Raw genomic sequence first — 21,774 nt, forward strand, 5'->3', positions numbered from 1 at the left:
TAATATCCCAAGTCCTCTTTGTCTGAGACCGAAACAAGACAGAGTAAAAAAGCGGTCGATTCCGAGACGAGACCTTCAAAACGTGGTCTCAAGACCAAGACCGATCTCGTGTACTACAAAACTGCCGTGCACTAAAGTGGTTGGGTCAAGTGCTTGTGGAAGGGCTGTGTCTTTAGATGATTTTTGAAGGATGTTAGAGAACCAGCTGCTCTGGTGGAGTTTAGCAGGTCATTCCACCAGAAAGGAATAGTTGAAGTGAAAGTCCTAGACAGTGATTTTTTTTTTTTTTTTTTTTTTTGCAGCTTGAAAACCGTAGCAGCACCCTCGCAACCCCATAGCAATGTAATATAAAACACTCCAAACACATTGGCAACCACCCTAAATGCCTTAGCATAGTGGCAGCAACTTTTGCACGGGCAAACGCAGCTCACATTTCCTTAATTGTAAAATTCTAGTTTGAATTTAATATGCCAAAGTAGTGTTCAAGGCTAGCTCATTAAGACCAAGGCAGCTTCTTCAAGCTCGTCTCAGTTTCGTATAAGTTCTAAGTTTACTCAAATTATCCTCTACATTTAGGTTATTAGACTGAACCTCTTTGGATCATCAACTTTGTGGCAAGACAAAAAGTTTGAGTTTTATTTGAGAACATTTGTGGTTAAGTGTTAGAGGAGGTGGTCCGAAGATGTTTGAACATCTGTAGAATACCATAAAAATATGCCCTTGAATCCTGGCATAAGTTTTTATGTATGAGGCCTAATAGCCACACCATCCTGTGTTTGTAGCCATAGCTTGAGTGCAGCAAAGCATTTTAAGTTTTTTGTGGTGAAATCTCATGTATACATTTCTTGCAGCAGTAATGGAAACGTGGTAGGTCCTATAGTGTATTAACATTCAGTAAGAGTTAAATGTACCACTCTAATTCCTACTTTGCTGTCTCTAATACAGACTGCTCTATTGCCACCTCATTCTTGCGGTTCTACTGGTATCATAAATGTTTTTGCGCTCTGAGTAGGTGCTGAGGTTGACTGGGCGTCATAACCAATCGTTTCCATGTGGTATAGAAGTGCTTGTGCTTTTACGAGAATACTGTTTTTGCCTTGTGTTTCAGGTGTTTTCCTGCAATATAGCCTCCGAAGGCAGCATTTTCCTGGTTTTGGACGCAGCACTGGTTTCCGCAAGTGATTACAAGCGTCCTTGCAGAAATATTTAATCCTGATTGTCGCCCTGACCTTGGTGGTGATATTTCATCTGTGTCACTGGCCAACTTACCCTTGACATTCACAAGTAATTGTATTCTAGCCAAGTGAGTCACTCATGTAACTGTATTACGGAGTGTTAGGGGCAGGTTAGTTATCAGGCAAGGAACGTTGAGTAAGAGTGTGTCTCTTTCACTGAACAGGAAGGTGTGGAACAATGGTATGATGTCAGAGGTCTGAGGTACCCTCATGCAGTATTTTCCTGTTTGCATTTTATTGTACAAAAGAGGCACAAACACACGGGTTAGTGAGTGGAATGCACAGTGGCCAGTTTTATGATGCCCTGTCACTTTACGTTCATGGAAACAATTGGTCAAACTTTACCTGTTATGTAAGTTACAGAAATGAGTAAAACATGTTCAGTCCTAATAAGCAACATGTTGGCTACTTAAAGGGATAGTTCACCCAAAAATTTTAATTGTCATTTACTCACAGTCATGTTGGTCCAAACCTGTATGACTTAGAAATTCCCTAAATATGTATCTTATATAGCTAAATTATTAAGATCATCAGACTGACTTATTTCCGCTTTCCAGGTGTATGCAAGCTGCTAAGAAACCAAAGGAGGAACTAAATAGACCAGTCAGGCTCCAGTTTCTAAAATGTTACTATATGGTTTTGGTATAAATTATTACATGCATGTTCAGTTGCAAAAATTGGTTGGTAAACCACAGCTATTTTGAGGGAGATATTAAACGGAATACTTGCATGCGGTCAAAAAGACGACTGTTGTGAAATCAGACGAGATGCGTCGTGAGCAACATGATTACCATTTAAAATCTTTTATCAAAACAATGTTTGGGGCAGATATTTAGGAGACGCACATTGTTTCTGATTTTCTCTGTTTTTAGCAAGGTCAAAAATTGTGAAACGTGTCTTTCATGTCTTTGTAGATCTGTTTATATGTCAGTATTTCCTTCAGCATAATGGTGGTCTTCATAAGATGATGAACAGTTTATCCGCATTGGCGTGGCCCAAACTGAGGCTGGGGTTTCAGGGAGGAGATCAGAGAATGTGGGGGTAATCGAGCAGATTAGGGATTGGGAAAAAAGTCCAAACCAAGGAACCCTCTAATGGTTCACAGATGCTGCAGTGGTCAGGTCTGAAGGTTTGGAGGAGGACTGATGACTTTGTAAGAAGCTGGCAGAGTCACGGCCTAGCTCTGATGGAGCAGAAGTGGTTTACTCTTAACCTCCTATTCCTCTCCTAACCAGTCAACCGTTTCTTCCGTAAAATGAATGAATTTTATGTTTATCGGTGTGTACTCCAGCTTTGCCTTCAGACTTAAAAATTGGGTGCACTACAGCTGTTTGAATGACGTCAATACCACTTTGTTACTCCACCCATACCATAAGATGGACAGGTTTATGTTGGACAGCATCGTGTGCTCTAAAATAATGCTAATAAGAGGACTTGCTATAGTGACTTGGAATTTCTTGATGCCTAAACTAAAGTCGTACCCAATGACGTTTTTAAATGTAGTCCACTCTTTTTTCCAGACTGAGACTTTTGTGACATTTTGAGTTCATGTCTCATAGAACAACATCTTCAGTACAAATTATTCTTGCCAACTAGTGTCATTAGTATTTTTATTTTTTATTTTTTTCAAATGAGTTTTTATTGGGTTTTTATTTGCAGATTGTCCTTTTCAGTTTAGTTTAGTTCTTGTTAGTTTTGACCGACTGTCTCTTCAAACTGTTGCTCCGCTATGACAGTAGTTTGTTTGAAAGAGAAAACTCACTATATATGTGAACGGGTCACACTATAGCACCCCTTTGGGAAATGTTGAGAATGCAATGCATACTTGCGTTGTGTTATGAGTTGTGGTCTAACACTTTTTGGAATGCAGCAATGCATGAAATTGAGCTTGCGTAGCTAGAAGCGCCTGCGTTCACGTACTTGCACAGAGTATGTTTTGGCCTTTTTAGATTTTATTTGAAGATTTTAGGGCTTTGAAAGTTAACACATTAATTGATTGTTTATAGGCAATAAACTTTTCAGTGCCATCTACTGGCACCGCCACCAAGTGACATTTTTTATGTTTTAATTAAGACCAGTTGTAAAGGCTTGAAATTTTATAATACTGTTTAATGAAGTCTAATTTGTGGTCATTTTTATTTTTAGAAGTTTTGGACTTAGGATTTTAGTTTGTTTTTCTTATTTATCAAGCTTACCTCTTTCTATACAGTGTGGTTCCTCTGCTCAGGGAATCCATAGGAATTCTCATGCAACGGACGCCACCTTCTCTGGACCACGTTCTTCCTGAATGCTACCAAAGGGTGAGTGTTCTACATATCCTGGGTCTCGTTCTTTAAACATGGTGACTTGGTTAGCCAAATACATTTTAGGGCAGCTTCCTAACGTCTTAATTCAGAACCTTATCTTAGTTTTCGCTGGAGGAATACACCATTCAAGTCTGGATGAGAGGTGTAAATGGAGTAAAATCAATGCATTTTCAAATGAAAATACAGTCTCCTTATTAGTCCCAGGTGAGTGACTTGATTTGGGCTCCTCCTGTTAGTCAGTCACTGACCCTTACCATGTGACTAAACCACTTCCTAACAATAATCTTTGCTTTTCTTAAAAAAAAAAAATAAAAAAAAATAAAAATGATTTTATGCCAATCCCTAAATGTATCTGGCTAACAAAGTAGCAAAGTTCAAGAACGGGACCCCGACAGCCTAATGGGTGTCAGAACATCAGTCTTCGTTCCATCATACGTTAACAATAAACTGAAGTTGCGTCTGCTTATCTGCAATGTTCACCGCAGGTCCAGCAGCTTCAGGGTGTGTATAATCTTCAAGAACCTCATTTTTGGACCCTTTGCACAGACGTATACATCGGTACTCTCAAACTCCTTGTGGCACCCGACGCAGATTCTAGATGGATTCTCAGCCAAACACACAACATTTTCACACAGGTGGGGGTTTGTGGAAAAACACACTATTAACATCATCTTGCTAATTAAGGGACATCTAAAAATTTCCATTCTGTGATCATTCTGCCCTGTGCCCAGGTTGGAGTCAGTCAACTGTATGTTCAGATTGATGTGGCGGCCATGTAGGAGTCCACCACACTTCTCCTGATCTTTGGGAGTCTCGGGACCAAAGGCCTTCTGTGCTGCTGTGGGGAAGTTCTCCACCCCTAACCCGTCTCTATTTGGGTTTTTGTCACTCCACCTCTGTCTTGGATCAAGATGGAGCTGGTGTAGTCCAGCAATCTGACTCCGCTCTTACCAGAAAAATGATGACAAAATACCAACTGACCAGCTATGACTGTGATGTTTTGGAGGGAAACAAGAACTTGCAACATGGATGTTGCCAGCATGGTCATTTGAAGTTCCCATTTGCTTTTTCCCATAATCCCATCGGAATGTTTCCTTTCTTAATTATCGCCCTTTCCATTAGCAGAATGGGGTTTTAATTAATTGTTGGGATGAGTGTGTACAGTTCAGTGGACGTTTGTAAAAATTGCGTAACGGTATGTGATTCATTGACACTTTTTGTACATCATGTGCTGTTCTGTTGCACAGTTGTAAAGAGGTGCAGAATTTGTCGCCAATGCCATTATAAACGTATACAGATTTGTCTGCATTTCTTAAGTGCCTTTTTAAAACCAATCATGGACAATCGCTTGAACAATATTTAATGGCCAACATGAAAACTGGACCTATTTGACCTTGGGTTCTGTCTTTAATTAAAACATTCCTTTGCATCAGGCTTGCTGTTTAATGTATGGTGTGATATTTGTATGAAAAAGGTCTAAAGTCTTGTATAGATGGAAGGACATGCAAATGGCTCTATTCAAACAAAAATCTTTTCACTGACCTTGACATTGTATGGAAATGGCAAAACTCGAGTCCAAGATTTCCTACATTTATGTACAGGACAGTACAAGCTTCAGTTGGCACGTTCAACATATTTGTAGTAAAATGTTGTCATTGGAGCCTATTAATATATTTTTTTTATTGGTTGAAATGGTTCATGGGTAATATGGTTTGGACAAAATATCTCAAGATTTTGCAGTGTAAAATTGCTTTAGAGATTCTTCATTCCCATTTTGGGATATATTTTCCACATTTCTCCATATTTTGCCTGGTGTATTTCAGCAGTACTCAAATCAGAGATAAAATAGAGAAATTCTGCTCAGTATTAGGCAATGATGTTGGAGATTAGTAGAGTTTTGATTATATTAGACATCTTAAAATTATGAAGGGGTTTAAAGTAATATTGCCAGACTTTCAGGACAGTATCTTGTCAAATCAATCAATGCCAATCCAAATGTTGAGCCTTACGTATAACGTTAGTTAAAAAAATTCTACAGTCATATTTGGCTTTATAATTTTCTGTTACTTGTTGGGATAAATGTGGAAATAACAATTAGACATAATATTTGTTACATATGGATTTAACACTTTTGTATTCATCCATTCTATTGAAATGATACATGACTCTTTATATCAAAGCTTCTCTTCTATTCAACAATAAATCATATTTTCTTGAGAGACAGCAGGATATTCTAGAGTTTGGTTATCACATGAGTTTCATCGTGTCATTTCTAAAGATATGGTTATACGTTTTTTCACAAAGAATGGACCAGTATATACCAGTACACAACTTAAAATGTCGTCTGAAGATTAGGCATGTTTGAAAAATTGTAATGCTTTTCAAACAAAGATTATCATTAGCTTACATAAATACATAACATGCCACCTTAAGTTTTGCTATGGCAGCTTTCAAGGTACATAACCTTGACTCCTAAGTCAGGGGCCAGTAAATGTTTGTGAAATAAATCAGTAGCTGTGAATAAATCAAAGAGCCACATTATTTCTGACAAAAACTTTGCTCATTTTCTACGCAATTCAATGAACAAACTTCGTCAGGCTTCGACATAATCGGTGGCAGTGACATGAGAGTCTTTATTGCACAAAAATCGATCTCTGTCTTTGCCCATTATGACATGGGCAGGTTCATGCTCAAAAGAGTCTGAAATTCACTTTTATCATATTTACATCTTCATTGAGAAAGTTCTATGTAGTACAGACAAATTTTGCCAATTTTACAAAAAGGTCGATTTTCAGAGGCACTAATGCAACCCAGATGCAATGGTTCCACAATAACCTTTCCATTTCCTTGGATATAATTCCATTTTTTTTTTTTTTTTTTTTTTTTGACAGCACAAACATGACTGCCACACATTAAAGTAATTAGTCCACTCCCAACCCAAATCTCTCGTAATGAAATGCAACCCTGGCCTGACTGATGCTTGAAGGTTAAAGTGGTCAAATTTGATCTGGAATAACAGATTTGTGCTCTCCTGACCCTCCTGCAGCTCTGGGCTACCCTCTGATGTTGTACACCACAAATGTCCCTTACTGAAGCACTTTCCTCTGTACCCTTTGAAACACCAGAGGAACTCTGACAAGGGAACCATTTTCTTGATGACCACTGCTCCTTTAAGCCTCTTGGACATCAAGAAACGTATGTGGAACTATCAGTCATCTTCAAGGTCTTTAATCCTTCTGGACTGCTAAAGAGTTTGAGCATGTCAACCTCCAGAGGGTGAAGGTGTCCGCTGATAATCATGGAGTGAAGTGGTCCTCCCAGGTCACAGGAGGCCAACTCACGTAGTGTCCCAGAACGGATGGCCTGGTCCTCGGCTCCAACCCGGGCCAGGCCGACACACACTGTGTCTTCAGTCATTGCTGCATTACAACAAAGAACATAAACGGCGAAATGCAATAATTACGACTTTTTCATCACAAAGCTTTCATTCACAAGTAATCCAATTTTCCATCAATGCTTGCCAGTCTGTAGCATCAGACTCTGAGTTGGCTAGATGTCCAGATAGTTTTACGACAAAGATCATTTTGGTTCTCAAGCAATTCAGAAGGGTTTACAAGGGTTCTTACCTAGCTCCTCGCCCTGTTCCTGTCGGTTTTGCAGTATCTCCAGAATTTGCTCAGCTGCCTGAGCGACGGTCATGTACCTGGGGGGCTCATAAATTTTTCGGCCCCTGGAAAGAGATGGGATGAATAAAACTCAGGACTATTTAAAGTGAGGGGAAGAACTGCTGATGCACTGAATGTCTATTCTTTTAACTTGTCTTCTTTGAATTATCCTGTAATAGACTCGCAAATAGTGAGAGCATTTACATGCACGATCTTACACCTGTTTATCATTCTTTATCAGGGTACAGTCATAAATGGTTTAAGCAAAAATTGATCAGTATGCATAGATTTTTGTCCATTACTCCGATTTCATGTTGCATGTAATCACTTCTACTTGCTTTCTTACCAGCTTGTCCAATGTGTGTTGTGCGCATGACTGTTTATGCTTTGACGTCAAAAGCAGATAAAAGCCCAATGATTTCAAATCATAAAATGATCATAATCCAATTTTGAAGATGATCAAATCATAAAATGATTTGAAATCAATCATGACAATGTGTCTTTCTTGCAATACTGGATTTTTAGTATGAGATGATTTTTGGTAGTTCTCAGCTTATTGGTGAGCATGTAAACACACTAAGTCTTGCCTGTTATTAGATACTTAAGCATCAGGTAGTCCCATAACACTACATTGAGCAAGTGGGTGGCCTGTTTGCTCTCCGTTAATGCTTCCACTGATGTTATCCATAATGCAATTTACATCTGAACTTTGAAGTACTATACTTTGCATTGATTGAGATGCATTGCACACTTAAGGTGCATTAGCCATTAACTGACCATCAGGCTGTCTTTGATGAAATTAGTCAACTAAAGGAAGTTGGAAATACTGTATGCTTTGAATTTCTTCTTGGGGCCATTTCCCCCTCCATGCAGTGAAGGGCACCAACCTCACTGGACAAGCATTTGACTGTGACCAAAATCATCCAGCATATGGTTATTCCATTTCCGAGTAATGGTACAACAGTGCCAATAAATCTGGGAGACATTAGCACTTTCCAGCCTTGAACAAGGGGAGCACGCACCAGTCCTAAATGCTCCTTTCCTTATAGCATACATAACACAAACTCATTTGGGTTTATGTGGATTGGATATACAAGTGTGCAACCATGGGGAGGAGAAGATTACAAGACAAAACAGATAGAGCAAGGAGTGAACAACCGTCTTCTACAATGAGAAATATTTCAAGTTGAACCCCAGTGAAGCTGAGAAAACAGTTTTAGAAAGGAATGAAGGTTCAAGTTTGAAAGTAGAGGACAAAGATTCACATTGCAAATAAAAAAAATTCTGAAAGCTCTGGATGGAAACATTATACAGTAGACGTTTTGGAAGCGGCCCAGGGAAGCTTCATGATAACAGATCATACGTCCAAGTCAAACAAGCTGCCCTGGTTTTTATTGTTATTTTTTTCCAACTCAACCAGTTTGGCATCCAGCAACTTGCATGTATGAATTTTAAGTGAATGTCTGCAATAAACCACAAATCAATCCAAAGCCCCTCCCTAGAAAGTACCCCAGACTTGATATAAATCAGTGGAACCCAAACCCCACCCGTACAAAAAAATTAAGAGAGTGAGAAGGTCTTACCTCATTAAATTCTCCATGGACTGCTCTTTGACTTTGATATCTGTGAAACAAAGGAGTAATAAGTGTTGTATGATAAAATAAGCTTGGGTTTTATAAACTAGGCCTCTCTAGACGTAACTGTCACATCATAAATTGTATGTCGGCCCTCCATCTGGGGTTGTTCACCCTACAGTCTGGAGCAAAAGTACATTTTCAGATTGTACCTGAGAGGGGCCCCACTTTGAGAACAAAGCAAAAGCAAATCTACAAATCATGATCAGTCATGTTCTAACACTGTTTCTACACTGGAAGCGACCAACGTCGCATTGTATTGCATCGAGCTCGAAGCTGTCTACACTGGAAGCGTTTAAGTGGAAAGTCACCTCGGAATGTTCACAAACAATGGACCAATCAGCAAAGAGCTCGAGGCAAAACTTCAGCAACAGTAAAATGAGAGAATTTTTAGCCGCTTTCCCACCATCGTGCAAAATGGTTCAGAGAATGGTAATGGTTCCAGTGGCAATTCCAAATGAGAAATTTCAGTACAGTATGACTACAAACCGTTCCCGGCCTGGATTTCTGAGAAGGATATAGCTGCAGGCATTGCTCCAAAAAGATGCGTAAGCTCCAAACCGCCATTAAAGATATAAGGAGCCCCTTACCTAACCCTTTCCCTAAACTTAACCATGAGTGGAAGTGGCGCCCCCTTTTGGAGTAACCACGCCCCCTTTTGGAGTAACCCTATCCTCTATTGGAGATTCCACCCCCATTTGGAGGTCTCTGGCCTGCAGCTATACCTACTTGGGATTTCTTGGCACAGATAGCTTACCATACTCAAGACGGTATCAAAAATTATTTTAGTGAATTTTCAGCAAATTGTTATACCTGTAAATATGGCTAAAAACAAGGATTTAACTATTTAACCTTATGAGCATGCTTGGCGTAATGGTCAGAAATGATATAAATATAACACATAAATTCATAAACAATTTATGATATTTGCTTATAAAATTGTATTCAGTTGGACGATGAAAATAAAATTGCTCGAGTAACTGTGCAACACTTTAAAAATAGAAACATGTTATTCATCAGCTGAAGGCATTTTTTTTTTTTAACGCACTGCAATGGGCGCTTCTAGTGTAGACTTTTCTGTTGATTATAATGGGAGCAATCTAATCTTTTTACTTTGCAACACGCCTAAAACATCCTTTGTAGACACAGTATCAGGCTAAATTTTAATTGTGGAAATCTGATTTTATTTTGGATTTAATTTAAAAACATCAGGAAATAAACTGACCATTCATTCAGTCTGACTAATAGCCCATGTCTCGTTAGCAAAGGTATGATGAATGGATGCAGTGTATAGTCACTGTGGTGTTGTCTATGTATATGAGAGAATGTCTGTGCGTGCTTTTGTTGTGTCTGCGGGTTATTGTGTTAGATAAGCGCTCTTGCGGCCAAGGATGAATGGGGAGGTGTCCAATCCCCGCCTCTCTCTGTTTGCTTTAGAATAATGAGGTTAATATCACTGATCCCCCTCTTGCTTATTTTGCTCCTCGTTTTTGCTCTTCGACTCTGTATTTATCCTCAGCTGGCATACACCTGGGGACTCCAGCCCCTCCCGCTCAGGGCACACCAGCCAATGTGAGCTGACCCCCAACAAGGCGTCTAAGTTTTTACCAACATTCATTAGCAAAGATGGCTTCTACTGGGAAATCCCACTGGTACTTTGGAAGGTGGGGGTTTATGTTGGTCCTAAACCTCCATGGCACGCAGATAAACGAAACGAAAATTATTTGCGACCATCTGCCTTTGGGGGATATTGTGCAAAAATACCCCCCACCAGGGAGACACACTTGCTCTTTTGCCTCCCTAGTACATTTGCGTTGGGTCCAAGTTTAATGTGCACCTGAGGGGAAATGGCTATTTGAGGTTTTGCTCAAAATCGGGGGGGTTGTCGAGTCCCTTGGGTGAAGTCTGGTTTGACTGACACATTCACTGCTGTAGCGACCATTACAGACACAACAAACGTGTGGGATTTAAGGGACAGACCGGAGAGCCAGGTCACATGAAGGTGTAAACAAAATTCTTACCCAACAGGCACAGCGTGTGCAGGCCCATATCCCTGTTCTTTGTGATCTTATCATAGAAGCTCTCAGGTCTCCATGTGTCTGTCCAGAAGACAATGGATACGGTCTCCCCGAAGTTGTACAGCTAAGGAGAGGAATCACATTCAACTTTAATTTACTCACCCTACATCCATAAAAAAGGGGTCTAACAGTAGCTAGTCATTTTTGCGTGGGTCAGTGTGTTGAAAGTAGGAAGCCCATTTTCAGTAGTCCAGTTTTGTTTAGTGTTGTGAGCGCAACAGCAGATTGGTCACTCTGAGTGCCACCGACAAGGTGCTTCCTGTTATTCAGAAAGCATGACATCATTCTAAACATTGGAGTTCGGCACAGCTGACACAACAAATTAGTGTCATTGCAGTGCAAGAACTCATTACCAGTTATTTTCTGTCCTATAGACCCCATAAAGCATTTACTGATGTGACATGCCCCAACACAGGTCAGGGTGGTTGATTAGTCAGTTAGTAAGTTCAGCTAATGAGTTTATGCAGATTTAGTTTTTTAGCAACAGTGCTTTAAAGGGGATGAATTTAAGATGCAACTTACTGTATTTCAGTCTGAAATGTTTTTCAGTTATTGGCCTACACCGATCAGCCACAACATTAAAACCACCTGCCTAATATTGTGCAGGTCCCCCTCGTGCCGCCAAAACAGCGGCAATGCTATTCTTCTCACCACAATTGTACAGAGCGGTTATCTGAGTTACCGTAGACTTTGTCAGTTCGAACCAGTCTGGCCATTCTCTGTTGACCTCTCTCATCAACAAGGCATTTCCGTCCACAGAACTGCCGCTCACTGGATTTAAAAAAAATAAAATTTGCACCATTCGGAGTAAATTCTGGAGACTATTGTGCATGAAAATCCCAGGAGATCAGCAGTTACAGAAATACTCAAACCAGCCCGTCTGGCACCAACAATCATCCATGCGATTATCTAATCAGCCAATCATGTGGCAGCATTGCAGTGCATAAAATCATACATATATGGGTCAGGAGCTTCAGTTAATGTTCACATCAACCATCAGTATGGGGAAAAAATGTGATCTCAACAACATTCAAAATATAATCTCATTTTTTTCATTTTATAACTTTGAAACAAAAGTAAATGAATGCAATGTACAGAGACTGTTGTTCCAGACCTGTATGGATTTTTTTTTTTATCCATAGAACACAAAATGAGATATTTGCCTCAGTCACTATTCACTTTTATTGCATCTTTTTTCCATACAATGAAAGTCAATGGTGACTAAAACTGTCAATCTGCCTAAACTCTCCTGTTGTGTTCCACAAAAGATAGAAAGTTGTATGAGTGAATATAATAGATGAGGGTGACTAAATGATGATAGAACTTTCATTTTTGTTCCCTTGTCTCTGAAAACAAAATCAGATGTGTTGTAGGCAACAGATGGTGGCAAAGAAAAACACGCGCTTGGGGCGGGGAAAGTCTCGTCTGTGTTATTATTTACTGGTAACATTTTTGTGGCAGCCCAGGTTGTTGATTGCTTCCAATTAGTGTGTCTCGATCTGCACCCAAACAGTAACATTAATGACCGTCCTGCTAAGTGTGTGTTAACCTACCAAATCCGTCTACAGCTGAGAGTGGCAGCTGTGGTAGATGTGCCAAAGTTTTCTATTTGCTCTGATTTAGGATCTGCTTTCCCCATCTAAATAATACCCATTAGAAAGGGCATCGCTGGTCTGAGATCTGTTGAAGAGGCCCCCGAGGGCCTGGGGCAGCATGGTGTGCATGGCGGGCAGCTGGGGCCTCTGGGTACACAAAGATGCCCTGACAGGTCAATACAGGGGGCTGTTATTGATGGCCACTAGGCTTCGTTGATAGATTCCATTGGGACATCTTTGGCACAAAGGCCATAATGCTGTTTGATCATTCTCACCAGAGACTAGCCATGAATGCCTAGCAATAGCAGGCAAAGGAGAAGTACGTTCTCCTGAAAGCTCAGTGAAGAACTGAAAAGGTTATTGTTCATGGTGACAATCACCCTATTCCAAATCTAGTAAGCTGCCTACAAAAGCAGCATTTTAAGTGCCCTCACAACTTGAAGGCTACTCCAAAAGGTATGTATCTTAATTGTTACACTAGATCTTGGAACAGAGCTATTAGGGAGGTGTTTCTTAGCCTAAGCCTACCTGTAATCCACAGCAGCCTACCGCGTTCATGATGGAGGCGTTGTGTATAACGCGATACTGTATCCCAGCATTCAACGCTCGAAGGACCAAGTCACTATGAGTTGTGGCACTGGAGAGAAGCAAAAAAGGCAAGTTTATGCACACATAGCGGTCTATCGTCCAACCCAAGCTCCAACCACAGATCATTGAAATGACCTATAGGCTAAAAAACATGTAAATAAGCAGAAAAATGTCTTAGAAAGACTACTTATCGAAAATGCTACATCATAATTCTTACTGTGCTGCACTGTTTATAACATGGAAGTGGTCCAAACTGCACCAAAAAGGGTTATCTTTGCGATCTTGTAGTAAATCATTCAACTTTATTAAACCCGCACATTCTTAAGTGAGGGAAAATGAGTTGTTGGAGCCCCTTCCCCCTCCCGCTATGTGGGTTTCATTGGTTTGGATGGAAAAAACGCTAGAGCTGAATGCTGTGCAAAGCTTAACAGTGACTACAAATGAAGTGACCCAGACGTGAAAGCATGGCGTAATCAGCTCATCACTTCGGGAGCATTTGCAAAGTACCAGACGTCCATATCCAACTTCTCGTAAGACCGATATCTTGTAACCCCGGGACATCGCCACTCAACCACACTGTGGTGTTTCTCAGTGGTTCCTCGGGCACAAATAGTCAGAGTGATGGGAATCATTCCATTATTTCCCGTCTATTAGACTGTAGATATGGTTTCTGATAAATGTTTGTTTTTGATACATTACACTTGTGGTTACTTTGCGGTATGCATGCTTTTAAGTGGACTTCACTCAACTTGAGGGCATTATCAAAATCAGAAAAGAGTGTATTGGCCAAGTAACTCTGAACTTGTGAGGAACTTTAAGTAAGAGTGAATTGTTCTATGCATACAAATACTCTACAGGGGAGAATCTCAAAAAGAAAACATTATTTTCAATAAAAATATTATTATTATTTTCATGACAATTAACCATATATTCCCCTCAATTCTCCTTACTCTAATGCATCCGGACATTGAGTTTTTCTTTTAGATTTATTTGTAATTAACATTATTCTCAATGATGTTTCTCATTAGATTCTATTTACTGTATTACAGTATTTTTGTATTTAACAACAGTAAAAGTAATGACAGTGATACATATATTTAAAGGAATAGTTCACCCAAAAATGATCTTTCCTCTCTAATATACATTTAAAGTTACAGGCCAGCAATACTACAGCTTTCCTAAAAGCCTGAGCTACATATAGGTTTAAATTTCCTGTCAAGTCAATGTCGAGTTAAAGGGATAGTTCACCCAAAAATGAAAATTCTCTCATCATTTCCTCACCCTCATGCTATTTCAGATGGGTATGACTTTCTTTCTTCTGCAGAACTCAAATGAAGATTTTTAGAAGAATATCTCAGCTCTGAAGGTCCATACAATGCAAGTGAATGGTGATCAGCACTTTAAAGCTAGAAAAAGCATATGAAGTCAGCATAAAAGTAATCAATAAGACTCCAGTGGTTAAATCTTTATCTTCACAAGTGATATGATGTGGGTGAGAAACAGATCAATATTTAAGTCCAATTTTTTTTTACTATAAATTCTCCTCCCTGCCCAGCAGGTGGCGATATGCATGAAGAATGTGAATTGCCCAAATTAAAAGAAGAATGTGGAAGTGAAAGTGGAGATTGAATGTATAAAAACAACTTAAATATTGATCTGATTCTCACCCACGCTTATCATATCACTTCTGAACACATGGATTTAGCCACTGGAGTCTTATGGATTACTTTTATGCTGCCTTTATGTGCTTTTGGTGCTTCAACATTTTTGGTCACCATTCAGTTTCATTGTATGGACCTACAGAGCTGAAATATTCTTCTAAAAATCTTAATTTGTGTTCTGCAGAAGAAAGTCATATACATCTGGGATGGCATGAGGGTGAGTAAATGATGCGATAATTTTCATTTTTTGGTGAACTCAGTATAAATGTAAAAAAAAAAAGTACACTGATGTAATTTAAAACATTGTTGTCTCTAATTACCGTAATAAGAATTAGATTTTTTTGCATTACATTAACAAGAATCAGGGCATTTTTAAAATGTTGTTTTATTGTCATAAAAATAATGTTTTTCTTTTCAAATTGAGCTGATGCGGTTACATTTCTGAGACTCACCCACTTATTATCTTTCCTCTCTAATATATATTTAAAGTTACAGGCCAGCAATACTACAGCTTTCCTAAAAGCCTGAGCTACGTATAAGAATACGTAACAGATCCACTCTGTAGGTCCTCACAATGAAAGTGAATGGGTGCCAAAATTTTAAAGCTCTAAAATCCACATAAAGGCATCATAGTGTTCAGACATGATATGATAAGTGTGGGTGAGAAACAGATCAATATTTAAGCCTTTTTTTATTCTCATGGATTCTCCTCCCTGCACAATAGGGGGTGATATGCACGAAGAATGTCAATCGTCAAAAACTGAAGAAGGAGAAAGTAAAAGTGAAGGAAAAAGGAAAAATCTGTTTTTCACTCACACCTGTCATATTGCTTCAGAAGATATGGATTTAACCTTTGAAGCACTTTTATGTCACCCTTATGTGGATTTTGGAGCTTTAAAAATTTGGCACCCATTCACTTGCATTGTATGGACCAACAGAGCTGAAATATTCTTCTAAAAAATCTTTGTTTGTGTTCAGCAGATGAAAGAAAGTCATACACATCTGGGATGGCATGAGGGTGAGTAAATGATGAGAGAATTTTCATTTTTGGGTGAACTATCCCTTTAAATAGTACAAATAATAATTAATTATTATAGCACATAACCAAACAGCACAATTATGCACAGAAACCTCATAAATTAAAGTCTGAAAAGACTATATTGTGACTACATTATAGTTAAAGGGATAGTTAGCCAAAATTAAAAATGGATTATATAAGACTCAAAGAAACTGGAGACTGGCTACTGAAGTCTCACTTACCCAAAAGGATCGCCCACCACCAGAAATGCCACATCACTGACATCTGCTCCTTTTAGGATTTCATCTGCTTGTTGTTCCACCATGTCTCTGTCTGCCAGCATAAGCTCACGCCCATAATACTCTTCCTAACATCAAGAACACAATGACACCATGAACCTGAGTGCAATATATCTCAGATGATAACGTGACTAGAGTCAGTACAGACTGTACAAATGTAATTCAGTTTTGTACTGACTGTTTTGTTAGTATATGCGCTCTCTTTCCTTACAGGGCCGGAACTAGGATGTGGTCTTTTGCAGGCATTTTGATCTTTAGGGTGGAAAAACAAGGAAAATCTAGGTGGGCAAAGCTCCAGCACCGGTCATGCACCCATTTAATATGTGATCAATATTTAAGTCCTTTTTTTACTATAAATTCTCCTCCCTGCCCAGTAGGTGGCGATATGCACAAAGAATGTGAATCGCCAAAAACAAAAGAAGTGTGAATGTGGAAGTAGTAAAAAAATATATAGCAAAAAAGGGACTTAAATATTGAACAGTTTCTCACCTACACCGATAATCTCGCTTCTGAAGACATGGATTAAACCACTGAAGTCTTATTGATCACTGTAATGCTGCCTTTATGTTCTTTTTGGAGCTTCAAAGTTCTGGTCACCATTCACTTGAATTGCATGGACCAACAGAGCTGAAATATTCTTCTAAAAATCTTCATTTGTGTTCAGCAGAATAAAGAAAGTCATACACATCTGGGATGGCATGAGGGTGAGTAAATGATGAGAGAATTTTCATTTTGGGTGGTGAACTGTTATTTTAATACAGATTTCAGATTTGGATTGTCTTTGCATTTGAAGTCTTATCACAAAACACTGCAATATTTCAACATGCATTTTTATGATCCTCATCAAAACATGGATCTAAACTGTAACTGTCATGCTTTAGATACTATCTGTTTGATCATCCACATACCAACGCTTCTTTCCCGACGGTCATTATGGACGTGTAAGCCTCCAAATAAACCCGACTGCACTGTCGGATGATCTCTAAACCCTTGACAGTGATGTCTTTAGCATCACCGAGACCAAGACCGATAAAATACAACATCTTTAAATCACCGAAGAGACCAGACTGCACAGTTACACCTCGCTATAAAAAAGCTAATCACAATATTACTGGCATTTATAAACCCTTTAAAGAAATGTAAAACAAATGTCTGTCAATACAGTTGTTTATTTTGTTTTATCTAAAACAAAAGTAGTTCCTAAAATATCTTATTCAGGCTGCAGAATTAAATGCATCACTGATAGCTGTCAGCTGCACTCATGTGGTACCATAAGGAGGAACTGACAACCGGTTGCCGTAAATTGTAGAGTAATTTACGACAATGTCGCGGTTTTTAACTGAGTGGTTGCCGTTGAAACAAAACAAGCAGTTACCAATTGTAACTGGCTGGGGTGAACAAGGAGTACACATTCAGAAGCTCAATCAATTGTGATTACGAAGCTCTGGACAGTTCATATTTGCTTAAGAACCCATTTAAACTTACAAATAATATAAAAAAATTTTTTTTTATTAAATATAATATAATATTATATATATATATATATATATATATATATATGTGTGTGTGTGTGTGTGTGTGTGTGTGTGTGTATTGTAATATATAATTTATTATGTTTATATTATGTTCTGTTTGTGTTTCTCTGCTGCATTTGTTTTTTTAGCACATTCAATTAACACATTCATGTCTTTGCTTGATCTATTGTTGCCACATACCTCAAATGTTTTACATTGATTAAGAATAAATTCTTGCTTCCTCCATTTTTAAGGATTAAGCCTCATTAAACCAAAAACAATAAGTTTAGACATTATGCAAGTTCAGTCATATTGCTTAATTACATGCAAAAGTGTGGGTCACTGGTGTGTTCACAGAGTTATATTAACTGTTTCCTTGATTACTTAACTGTTTGCTGTGTATTAGCGCTGTAAATCCATCAATTTCAATCTCAAGTTGCAGAGAAACATTATGAGGATAGATGTGCAGTCTTTCCCAAATACCATATAACTATTTATGACTTTCTATGTTTTTGATTTATATAATATGCAGCATTGCACATGGCATGTTTGGATGTTATGGATTCCATTATGCTTTTCAAGATAATTTATTGACCCTATCATAATTCTTTGGATAACTTGGAATGGGGAACTACTAGCATAAACCTTAATAACGCTCTGTATAAAGACCATCAGAAAGAACACAGCTACAATACAGAGTTTATTTTATAAAGCATTAAATATAGTGATAAATAAAAAAAGACCTAAAAAAAAAAAAATGTTCACCTCAAAATTTAATTTCTGTCGTAATTTACCTGCCTTCATATTATTTTAAACCCATATTACTTTTTTTTTTTTTTTTTTCAGACAACACACAATTGTATGGATAAACAGCAATGAAAGTGAATGGTGACCGAGACTAACATATTACCTAACATCCCCTTTTATGTTCCATGGAAGAAATAATGTCATGCAGATTTTAAACAATGTGTAGAATGCACATTTGGCTTTGTTAGTATTGAGACAAAGCCAAATGGGCAAATAATGAACTTATGTGAGTGGGACTGTTTGAAGCCACCATGGTATTGAGTGGAAAGATTGTCTAATGCTGTTTGCTTCACACTAAGTGATTATTAATTGAGTTTTAACAGTCTTGATAATTAGTGCCTGTATTTGGGAAAAGACCACCCATGGAATGGAAGAGAAAAAGTGAAGGCAAAGAGAAGACAATTGTAAAACCACAGGGTTCAACTGTGACTCATAATGTGAGTCAGGGTAAATCCATGGTACTTAATAATCATGGTTTAGCAGACCTTGAGCTTGACCTATTTTATTTGCAGGTTAATATGCTGTGAATTAGGGTGATGACCTTTTGTTAGACGCAGCTGATACCTGTAATGAATGAACACAGACTGCAGTCAAAGGTCCTTAATCTAAATATAAGGCTTACCAGCCCTTAAGGCTTGTGGACCATCTGGTCTCCACCCCATTGAACTTACACTGAGAAGTCAAACAAACAGATTTCTGATTTTTCACCAGGCTTTTACGACTAGCTGATAAACACATAATCATAATTATTTATGTCTATCTGGTTCAGTTGATTTACTCTCTTCTATTCAAATAGAGTATGGAAGAGTTAATTAGACTAGAATGGTGTTCTACAGAAGGCACGGAGGAGTAGAGTAGAATAGAGTATTATAAAGTAGAGTAGGACAGAGTTGAGTGGAATAAAGTAGAATGGAATAGAGTAAGATAGGTTAGAGTAAATAAGATTGGAAAAGAGTGGTGTAGAGTAGAATAGAGAAGTGTAGAATATAATAGAGTAGGGCAACATATAGTAAAGTAAGGTAGGTTAAAGTAGAGTTGGGCAGTGTAGAGTGATGGACTGTTGAATGGAGTAGAGATGTGTAACAGAGTGCAGAGTAGATCAGAGCAAAGTAGAGAAGATTAGAGAAATGGAATGTAGAGTATAGTAGAGTAGAATAGTGTTATGGACTGTATAGTAAAGTGAAGTATAACTGAGTAAGGGAATGTAGAATAGAGTTGAATAGAGTTATAGAGGGTAGAGCAAAGTAGAGTGATGAGCATAAAGGAGTGTAGAGAAGAGTGCAATATATAATTGGAATATAGAGTAGAATAGAGACATGGAGTGAACAGTAGAATATAATAGATAAATGGAGTGTAGAGTGAAGTAGAGTGGAATAGAGAAATGGAGAGGAGAGTAAAATACAGTTATGGAGTATAGAGTAGAATACATTATACAAATTTAATGAAGAGAAGACTAGAATAGAGTAATAGAGTATAAAGTAGAGTAGAATAAAGAAATAGAGTATAGAGTAAAATAGTGAAATGGAGATTAGAGTAAAATAGAGTAATGGAATGTAAAGTTCAATAGAGAAATTGAGCGTAGAGTAGAATAGAAAAGAGTAATGGAGTGTAGAGTAGAATAGAGACATTGAGCATAGAGTAGAATATAATAGAGAAATGGAGTATAGAGTAGAGTAGAGTAATTGAGTGGAAAGTTGAGTGGAAATATAGAGTAGAGTAACGGAGTGTAGAGCAGAGGAAAGTAGAGTCGAGTAGAACAGAAAATTGGAGTGTAGAGTAGAATAGAGTAATGGAGTGCAAAGTAGATTAAAACAGAAATGGAGTATAGAGTATAGTAGAGTAATTGAGTGTAAAGTAGGGTGGGAATAGAGTGTAGAGTAGAGTAGAGTAATGGAGTTTAGAGTAGAGGAAAGTAGAGTAGAATATAGAAATGGATTGTAGTAATGAGTAGAACAGAAAATTGGAGTGTAGAGTAGAGTAGAATAGAGTAATGGAATGCAATGTAGAATAAAACAGAGAAATGGAGTATAGAGTAGAGTAATGGAGTAGAAATGGAGTATAGAGTAGAATATAGACGTGGAATGTAGAGTAGAACAGAAAATAAGAGTATTGAGTAGAGTAGAATAGAGTAATGGAGTCCAAAGTAGAGTAAAACAGAGAAATGAATTATAGAGTAGAGTAGAAAAGAGAAATGGATTATAGATTAGAGTAGAATAAAGGAGTGTAGAGTTGAGAAGAATAGAGAAATGGAGTGTAGAATAGAGGAAAGTAGAGTGAAATAGCGAAATGGTGTGTAGAGGAAGGTAGAGCACATTAGAGCAATGGATTGTAAGGTAGAGTAGAACAGAGAAATGGAGTGCAGAGTAGAGTAGGGTAGAGTAGAATAGAGTTATTGAGTATATAGTAAAGTACAATAGCGAAATTGTAATAGAATATAGAAATGAAATGTAGAGTAGAACAAAGTAGTGGAGTGTAGAGTAGATTAGAGTAGCGTAATGGAATATAAAGAAGAATAGAATATAGAAATGGAATGTAGAATAGAATAGAGTAATGGAGTATGAAATAGAGTAGAATAGAGAAATACTGTAGAGTGTAGAGTAGAATATAGAAATGAAATATAGAGTAGAACAGAGCGATGGAGTATGAAGTAGAGTAGAATAGAGAAACAGAGTGTAGAACAGAGTAATGGAGAGTACAAAAGAGTATGGTAGAGTAGAATAGAGTAGAATACAGTACTTTATTGCCATGTGTACAAGTACACTGCAGTTCTATTGCACATTGATCTCTCGTTACACTAACAAAACAGCAGACAACACAACAGTAGGCCATGCATTGAGGCGTAGTTGTTTACAGTACCTCAGCTTAAACTGACGCGTTAAGTGCATCTCAGCTCGAGGTGTGTGTGGAATGAATGACTTGTCCCTGGCCTTCTCCAGTTGCGCTTCCTCATCATTTATAAAGAGTAGAATGGACTTCGTCAGCCCGATTGTGCCATGCAGAATGGGCTTAGTGGAGCCTGGCAAAGAGAGGTTTTTTTTTTCACGCTGTGGGCTCTGGATCCGGTACTGTCCATTCCACTGCCAGGGCTGCTCGTTGCCTCTCAGCTTGTTGCTGGGGCAACCAGACCAGGCCAGCATCTGAAAACAAGCTGGTTCTTAATGAGAATTTACTTTCCGCAAATGGTGGGAAAATTGGGGGTGAAAGAGAGGAAGAGACGAAAGGAAAAAAAGAAGGAAGGAATGAAGTGCCTGGAACTTGCATACTTGCCATGGATCTTGCGCACTTGCCAGGCATGCTAGAGGAATATCCCCACTTTAATAGGGGGTGTTTTTCTTTTTTCCCTGCTGGAAAAAAATAAATAAACACAGCTTAAA

General features: G+C 38.3%; 2 protein-coding genes across 4 annotated transcripts in view; one reads left to right on the forward strand and one right to left on the reverse strand.

Annotated features, from left to right (window-relative positions):
* Positions 1–5,770, forward strand: part of slc30a7 (solute carrier family 30 member 7) — a 40,163-nt gene extending 34,393 nt beyond the window's left edge. Inside the window, exons 9-11 of the mRNA XM_051694328.1 lie at positions 3,445–3,535; positions 4,027–4,176; positions 4,273–5,770. Coding sequence (XP_051550288.1) covers positions 3,445–3,535; positions 4,027–4,176; positions 4,273–4,320 — 289 coding nt within the window. The 3' untranslated portion in view covers positions 4,321–5,770. The remainder of the gene's footprint in view (positions 1–3,444; positions 3,536–4,026; positions 4,177–4,272) is intronic.
* A 140-nt stretch (positions 5,771–5,910) lies between these two features.
* On the reverse strand, positions 5,911–21,520 carry LOC127438630 (diphthine methyl ester synthase-like). 3 transcript variants are annotated; one of them, XM_051694332.1, is made up of 7 exons: positions 21,257–21,520; positions 16,023–16,147; positions 13,042–13,150; positions 10,862–10,982; positions 8,790–8,829; positions 7,168–7,271; positions 5,911–6,960 (listed from the first exon to the last, which is right to left on the reverse strand). In XM_051694332.1, exons 2-7 carry the CDS (start codon positions 16,121–16,123, stop codon positions 6,728–6,730), a joined length of 708 nt encoding a protein of 235 aa, XP_051550292.1. In that variant the 5' UTR covers positions 16,124–16,147; positions 21,257–21,520; the 3' UTR covers positions 5,911–6,727. The 3 variants fall into 3 exon arrangements, with proteins under 3 accessions (XP_051550292.1, XP_051550291.1, XP_051550293.1); XM_051694331.1 differs by lacking the exon at positions 21,257–21,520 and adding an exon at positions 16,988–17,349; XM_051694333.1 differs by lacking the exon at positions 21,257–21,520 and adding an exon at positions 16,569–16,913.
* Between the last annotated feature and the right edge of the window lie 254 nt (positions 21,521–21,774).

This window comes from Myxocyprinus asiaticus, chromosome 50, assembly GCF_019703515.2.
Source record: "Myxocyprinus asiaticus isolate MX2 ecotype Aquarium Trade chromosome 50, UBuf_Myxa_2, whole genome shotgun sequence".
NCBI lineage: Eukaryota > Metazoa > Chordata > Actinopteri > Cypriniformes > Catostomidae > Myxocyprinus > Myxocyprinus asiaticus.

Coding starts and splice junctions, on each gene's coding strand:
- LOC127438630 (XM_051694331.1), bottom strand. CDS start 17,122: ATGTTGTATTTTATCGGTCTTGGTCTCGGTGATGCTAAAGACATCACT. Junction 13,151..16,022: donor GTGGTGGGCGATCCTTTTGG/GTAAGTGAGACT, acceptor GCTTCTCTCCAG/TGCCACAACTCATAGTGACT. Junction 6,961..7,167: donor GGAACAGGGCGAGGAGCTAG/GTAAGAACCCTT, acceptor GTTGTAATGCAG/CAATGACTGAAGACACAGTG.